The sequence below is a fragment of the Camelina sativa genome, chromosome 11, assembly GCF_000633955.1.
Source record: "Camelina sativa cultivar DH55 chromosome 11, Cs, whole genome shotgun sequence".
Lineage (NCBI taxonomy): Eukaryota > Viridiplantae > Streptophyta > Magnoliopsida > Brassicales > Brassicaceae > Camelina > Camelina sativa.
This window is the reverse complement of record NC_025695.1, coordinates 27,701,841-27,710,152: the sequence shown is the minus strand read 5'-3', so window position 1 is coordinate 27,710,152 and position 8,312 is coordinate 27,701,841. Positions and strand designations below refer to the sequence as shown.

The 8,312-nt window shown below is 27.7% G+C and overlaps 1 protein-coding gene across 1 annotated transcript; it reads left to right on the top strand.

Moving 5' to 3' along the window:
- LOC104724427 (BAG family molecular chaperone regulator 2-like) lies at nt 4,809-6,036 on the top strand. Its single transcript, XM_010442915.1, has 2 exons — nt 4,809-5,143; nt 5,689-6,036. Exons 1-2 carry the CDS (start codon nt 4,840-4,842, stop codon nt 5,880-5,882), a joined length of 498 nt encoding a protein of 165 aa, XP_010441217.1. The 5' UTR covers nt 4,809-4,839; the 3' UTR covers nt 5,883-6,036.

Below are 8,312 nucleotides of genomic sequence, written 5' to 3'. Positions count from 1 at the left end.
ATTAAAGTGGTATACTCCATACTACAACGTTACCAATCAAAGTCATAAGCAAACTATAAATGTAAGTTAGAAAAGAAAGAAAAAAACATGATCTAGTAACTTAAAGAATGTCATAGACCTAGAGGTTCCATGTTTTGGTTGGTTATATTATTACACTGTGCCATAATTCTATTAATTATCTGTCCAAAAATCGTGGAACCGAATTGATTAATAATAACAGATACTCGAGTTTAAATTATGATTATAATATATACAATTAACATGACATGTCGTATAATTCAAATAGATTTTCCTTACACTTATATATAGAGACTTCAAATCGTTGTTGCGTGATTTGAAGGATATAGTTTTGTACATTGCAATGATTTAAGCAAAAGAAAATATATCGTTGTTGTTTGAAATTTATGGAGACTTCAAATCAATATATAACCAAAAACAAAAAAGTGAAATCTTTATGCCTTTTTCGACCCACGTGGGTTGATACCCTAAAGGATAACCAAACCGGCCTTCTCTATGCATAAAGTATGCCTCAAGGGATATCTTTAGAGGCAAATATATGAATATAAAAGATTTCATTCACCTAACTATAACCATATCTTATATAACTAACACAAAAATCCACACGCTTTGCTATGACATGACACAAATTAAATAGGTTTAGAAAGTGTATGCAAAGTTGTGAAAATTAAGTTTTTCCCTTTGACAACGAATTTTTAGAAGAATACTCACAACCATTATAAAAAGTATTTAAGCACACTTAAGTATGTGTTATGACTTATGAGATCTGATTTTTGTTTATTTTTGATTCAGATATTTCATTTGTAAAATATAAAAATGGAATAGCAATAGATTTGTAATAACAAACAAGTGTCACTTACAGTAAAAACCTCTATAGATTGATAAGGTCGGGACCATGAAATTTTATTAATTTATAGAAGTTTTATTTTATCAATGAATTAATAAAATATTAATTTCTGAAGAGATTTTTTTTTTTCATAATTTTGAAAATTTTATATTATAAAATAAGACACTTTTGTTATGATTCACATTTTTATAGAATTTTCTTAATTTATGATCTTAGCTATCATAATAGGATTGATGTTAATAGTTTAATTAATTATCTAGGTGAAAATGATAAATTTTAGAAGTTTAGAGTTTAGAAGAAATTGTTGGTATTATCTTTCATGGTAATGATGAAGTCGAATAACATATTGCGGTGCCTATAGAACCAATTACATGTAAAAAAATAATTACCGCAACTAGGATTCTCCTCAACTTTTGGATGCGATTTAAGAAGACAACATTAAAAAAATTTAATACAATGAAAAAAATTAGAGATGAGCTCCACCTATAACGCAAATTCAAGAATAGGCAAACAACAACAGAATCATATTTCACTAAATTTTTTTGATATATATATATATTTAGTTTTTATCATTATTAATTTATGATATTGTTGGGACTATATTTTTACATAGAAATTTCAAAAAAAATTATTATTTTATTATTTTATCGAATTGTGTTATTTTTTACATCGGCCCAACTCGGAACCGAAAAAAATTATTAATTTATAGCAATTATTAATTTAAAAAATATTAATTTATAGAGGTTCTACTATATAACTTATGTATCATGAATATATCGAAACTTATGGAAACCCCTATGTTTAGAAAAATAACTATTCAAATAAGTAATGACTAATGAGATAATGAAAAATTGGACAGATCACCACAAACAAAGAGACAGTTTGGTGGTCATCATTATGTTTAGACAGTTTGATTCTATTGTGGACATTAGACTAAAAACAATCATTAAGATATTTGACTCCTAAATATAAACAAAACCATGTTAAAAATGGACAAGGATAGGAAGTACTATAATGGTTATCAAATTCCGAGAAAGAAACTTCTTAAATACTAAATTAAACTTCATAATCACTTGCTAGACTTTTGTTAAAAATTAGTTGACGTTTTGTAATATTTATTTCTTTATTTATGGGAAATTGCACGACATATATCTAACTTTTCTATTTTTTCTTTTATCCACTTAAGCATTCATCTAAGCAATGCTATATATATATTTTTTTGCATTTAAAATATTATTTTAAATATTCATTTATTGCATATTTATTACTTATAATTAATAATTACAAAAATAAATAAAAATTTAATTAAGTAAAATTAATTAAATTTTGAAATAGTAAAAATAGTTTAGTAAATAGTAATAAAAATAACTATATACAAATGAATTAAGCACTTAACTACTTTCTATTAATTTCTATTAATTACTTAACTACTTTTTACGGAGACGGTGGCGACACTCCACAAAACAATTTCAGGAGGACGAGTTAAACCGGCAGTTCCACACGATGAGTTTTGGATGGGTCATCATGAGTCTGGACCGAGTCATGTTGAATTCGGGTTGGGTCATGGTGAGTCTGATAAATGTTTGGTTACATTGAAATCGTGTGTTTTGGATAATTCGGATATACTCGGATCTAACGTCGTGGACAAGTGGTGTTGTGATCTTCCTTTCCTTTTGATGATAGTTGTCAAATCTATTTCAATCATTCTATTTCTCTTCACCTTTATGGTGAGGGTTGCTATTCTCTTTGCCGGTGATGTGGTTTTCTTGGGACATCTCTCCTACTCTTCGGCAGTTATCTCCACACCGAAGCCCATGATTCGATGTGATGCAGTCTTGTTCTTGTTCTCGCAGATCTACAAATACAATTGGAGATGTTGGGATTTGGTGTTTTCACAACCGTTCTCGCATTTCATGGTGGTCAATCAAGCCGCTGAGACCAATCGTTTCATCATTGTGGAAAAACCGGAGAATTCAAGACTTGTTCTTGCGGCGATACTCAGATACTGGGGACAAGCAGGTTTGTTTTGGAGACAAAATCCATGGAGAAAGTGGCAATTAGGAGATGAAATATGGTGACAACAACAATGGAGTTTAAGCACAACCAATACCAATGGCATCTCTGTCTATATAAGAGTTTCGATCAATCTCAAAGTGTTGCGATGTAACAAATCAAATGCGTTATCCATATTTCATCAGCAAAAAAAAGATGATTCCCAAGCAAGAATGTCACACTAGATTGTTGGAAATGACGAAGACGATTAAGTTTTTTTCTTTGTCGTTTTTTCGTTACATACACTATTGGTTGTATTATTATTCTCATTGTTAATCTTGTGTATTCTGATTTATATTAATAAAATGTTTTAGATGTTAAAAAAAATAATTAAGTAACATAAATGAAAAAAACTAAAATAATAAAAATAATACTATGAATTTTTTTAGTAATAGTGTTATTATGCACATTTTAACCAAACAATGATCATATTCAAAAATTTAGAATGGGTTATTAAGTTTTAGAATGAAAGTAAGATTATAATGCATAGTGAAGTAAAAAACAATTTATGTAATTGTATTGATAAAATTCTAAACATAAAAATAAAATTGAAGTGAAATATTAGTTTCTAAGAAACATATACTACAAATATCTATTATGAAATTTCACTTAAAGAAAATAGAAGATTAATTACGCAACTTAACTTAAAAGTTTTAATCTAAAATGAAGACATTGAAAGGATCAAATTTTTTTTTGGAAAACTATGAAAAAGAATTTTGGAAAAACAATCCATCTAAAAATATAAAATCAATGGTCACAAAATATATATAAAAAAATGATATGCAAGCCGTTATAGAAAATGATATGTGATGTAATATATCTCATAAGACATATTATCAACAGGAGCTATAATTCTATATAAATATAGAGAATTTGTTAGAAATACCCATTTTGGGATACCCCTTTTCAAAAGTACCATTTTTCTTGAATAATTTCATTTTTATCTTTTTTTATACAATTACAATATGTTAAATTAATGTTTAGATTTTTTTTTTAGGTTTTGGTTCTGTATTTTACATGTAGGATATAGTTTTGAAGGGCTAGAGTTTAGAATTTGGTGTTTAGGGCTTAGAATTTAGTTGTTTTATATATAGAAAAGGGATATTTTTGAAAATGGACAACATGAAAAAGTATTTTTAAAATGTGATATAGGAAAAGGGGTATTTTTGAAAATCCCCCAAAAATATATATACATATACAAAACAAGCTTAATATTTCATCAATTTTATCAAAAAAATTTAACCCAAAATATTGGCAAAAACAATATATTTAAAGTACACTATGTTTTTCTGAGAAGATGAAGCTGAGATTGCATCACAAAATTAATATTTTAAAATAACATATGGATGTAACTTAAATTACTGAACGGATATTTATTGTTGGGTTTAATCTTTCACCATTTAAGCATTCTTAACTTGATCAAAAAAATTATTATGGCAGGTGATACATCTAGACAACCCGGTTGTAACAAGATATCACTAAAAATGTTCATCAATCTTTGTAGGGGCAAAGTTCAATTTCCATTACAAAAATATCGAATCATTTTACCACTAATCTACCACACTCTTGGCAAATTAGCAGAACATTTATTTAATTTTTATCTATTTCTTTATTAACATAGAACTATGCTTTTCAATATAAAGAATTCTATTAATTTAATAGTAGAAAGTCGAGTAAGAAATTAGAGCTATTTCTTTTTTAACTTATAAATAAATTCTTTCTTTTTGTTATAGTAAATTAATAAAGAACTAAAATGATTATACACCCTAATTCCCCTTACTTGTTTACCTTTATTGTATACGATAATTTTGTTTAATAATAATTTATCATTATGTGTACCAAACCTCATTTTCTATAAATATAAGCCAGCACATTTCTCTTCTTCTTACAAGCAAAAAAAGAAAAGAAATAAGGGAGAGAGAATGGGGAAGTTAATGGCAAAGAGTTTTTGCATTGGATTTGGATGTGGAAGAATTGGGACGACGGGCAGCAACAAAAGATCATCATCATCATCCTCCTCATCATCATCTTCATCATTATCATCATCATCTTCATCTTCATCATCGTCATGTAACAACAACAACATAAAATGGGAGATGAGGCCTGGAGGGATGCTGGTTCAGAAGAGATCAGAAGACTCCAACACTGAAGATTTAATCAGCCTTAGAGTCTCCACTGTTTCTCAACTTTCATATGAAATCTCCATAGATGCCAACTCTACTTTCGGTAATTACATAGCTTTTTTCTCTTTTCTTTTTGATTGAATTCATAGCTTTTTCATATCTATATATAACTCCTCTGATTTTGATGAAGCACATATATATATATATATTTACATTAATATAGTTCATAAATTAGAATATATAGTAGGTACGGTGTATGTGAATATGATTATGAAGAATGTTTTTCTTTGTTATCATTGTTGAAACCAGCTAACAAAAACTAAAAGTACTCACTCATTTTACCATGGTAATCTGGTTCTAGAAATTTGATATATGTATAAATTCATCCGTAATATATAATGTTATCACCGGTCAAAAAGTGCCAATATATAAAATTACTTCATCAAGATTTATGCATGCAACTATAAAGGATGGTTTGTGTATACTGTGTCAATTTAATATAACGCGTTTGATATATTTATTCTAGTTTGGTTGGTTAATTACAGGACAACTAACTATATTAACATTAAAATGTATATGGTTGGAACATCTTTTGATACAAAACGGTCACTAATATATAATTTCTCATTTGATGTATATTTTTTTCAGGTGAATTGAAGATGATGATAGCAATAGTGAGTGGAATTGAGGCAAAAGAGCAAAGACTCGTGTTCAGAGGAAAGGAAAGAGAAGACAGCGAATACTTACACATGATTGGTGTTGGAGATGGAGATAAGGTCTTTTTATTACAAGATCCTGCTTTTAAGGAGATGAAACCTACTCATCTCCCAATTACTGTCTAATTTTAATTCCTTACTTTATTAATTTGATTAAATCAACCGATTAGTTAGCTCTAATCCACCCTTAAAACACTTTCTAATCGAAGTGCTATAAGTTCTTGATTTTTTGCAAGAGTATTTGGTTGCTATTGTATTGGCTGACATTTAGTTTGAGCCTGATCAGTAATTATGGCTATATATATTTTGCTAGTCATTTGATGGATGATTGAAGTTGGAATATTATGTCGATTATATTTCTGAGTGTAAAATTGTCTGCTATCCGATACTATTTGTGAATTTCAGTTTTTAAATAATGTTATTTCATTTAAGTGTCAAACTGTCAATGGAGTGTGTGTGTGGTGTAAACAATTATCCTATGTGAGTGTTCAAATATTGCTGTAGAAAATAGTGGTTCGGGTTTAAGAAAGTAGCTGCAAAATAACGGATGGTTAGCTATGAAAATTAACTTCGAAGTTTACATCCTCAATTTAAAGATTATTATGCATGCTAAATTGGTACTAGTAGCAGCCGTTTGCATGATTTGTAAAATGTTTAAATTATAGAGAGGATATACAAGGTTATTTAGGAAACAAGCGATGTTTTAGTTTTAGGCTTTTTTTTTTCTTTTTTTTGTTAAAAGTGAAACCTGAAAACAAGCCATGTTTACATGTAGGTATAACAGTTGTAGCCTGGTAGGGTTAATTAGCTTTTACAACTAATTAATTACAACTTACAATCATTTGCCTACTTTTTCATTATAATATAGGTGATGACAAGTTATTAAAACGGTAATATTACTATATCGCACGCGTGCAAGCCGACAACACAAAAGCAAGTGGTGTTTAAAAGTGGTTGTTGAAGTACAAAAAGACAATTATAAATACAGTATTAATTAAAAAGTTATATACTCTTTAATTTAAGGAAAAATAAGAAAAAGTGGACGACAAAAAAAAAGAAAAAAAAAAGAGAAACAAGAAAAAGTTATAGGTGAAATGTTTTTAGAATTATCAAAGAATATGATCGACCACACAATTTCATTATAGAAACCTAATTTTCTTTACACGCATTTTAAAAGAGAACTTAAGTTTGTTTTTTTTTTCAGCAAAGAGAACTTAAGTTTGCATCTATAAGAATACTAGATAACAACTCACACATATGTAAAATAAATATTAAATAATTTTACTGTAATTTTTGTTTATAAAATTTATTATACTTATCGGTAAAAAATATCATTTGAAATCAAAAATTTGTTTCTGTAATATATAATTTTTAATTTTATTTGAATATATAAAATTTTTGTACATTAATTAAGATTTAACCTATAGAAATTACTATAATATTAATTTTATATTATCATTCCATTTAAACCAGAAGTTCTTAAAATTTCTTTGAAGATTTTATGAAAATGTAATTAACGGATACAGTTAAATTAAAAAAATTATATAAGAATTTAATTTTGGGTGTTATTTATTTTTTTGGAAAAATATAATAACATATAAATGTACATATTATTAAAAACTAAGAGCAAATTAAAAAATATTGTCTCCAACTATCTACCGATGAGACATCACTTTTTTTTCCAAAAAACAATTCTCTACAAATATATCAGAATTATCTAATATAATAAAATAAAATTCTCTTCTAAAATTCGTTTTCAGAACTTGACAAGTGACACTTCTGAAGTTGACATGTGTCCATGAAACAAATTAATGGTAGGCGTAATTATATTATTTTCTCCAACTTACGGTAAATTGTATGTATTCCTATTTCTATTAATGAGACATTAATTTCATTCGATACAATGCTATAAATTAGAAACACAAAAACGTTTTCTTCTATGAAAATATTTTATTCAAAAAAATATTATCTAATACTATATTTTTTTGGTACAAAAACTGAAACCCTTCCTCTCTCATATCCTGCAGAATTTTTCAACTCACTCAGAATATAGTCTCTCCAGCTCTTATGAAACATGAATTAAAAAATGACTTTGCGATAGAACCAGATTAGCTGTCACATGTTTGGGTGGTAGAGTCATTGAAGCATAGATACAATAGTTGGAAACAAGGCAGTCATCGTAAGGATAATACTCTCTCCACCTGATCTTAACTGGCCGTCAAATTAAGAAGACGTCAATTTCCCTTGCGTTTGAGCTATGCAATGACTATTAATAAAAACGAAGGAAAAATCTTTTAAAATGTTGGTTTATATAGTTGCAAAAACCAGATTTCAGTCATGGACAATTATATGCTATGTTATCTAGAGTAACGTCAGAAGCGGGTTTGAAGGTTCTGAACATGGTGAACATGGATGAAGAGAGACATACAATTATAGAGAAGTATTCAACAATGTCACCAAGTCTAGTAAAGAAAAGTATTATCTCAATTAAATATTAGTTAGGATTATATCATAATCTCCATAACTTGCTTTTACAAAAAAAAAAAAAAAAAAAAA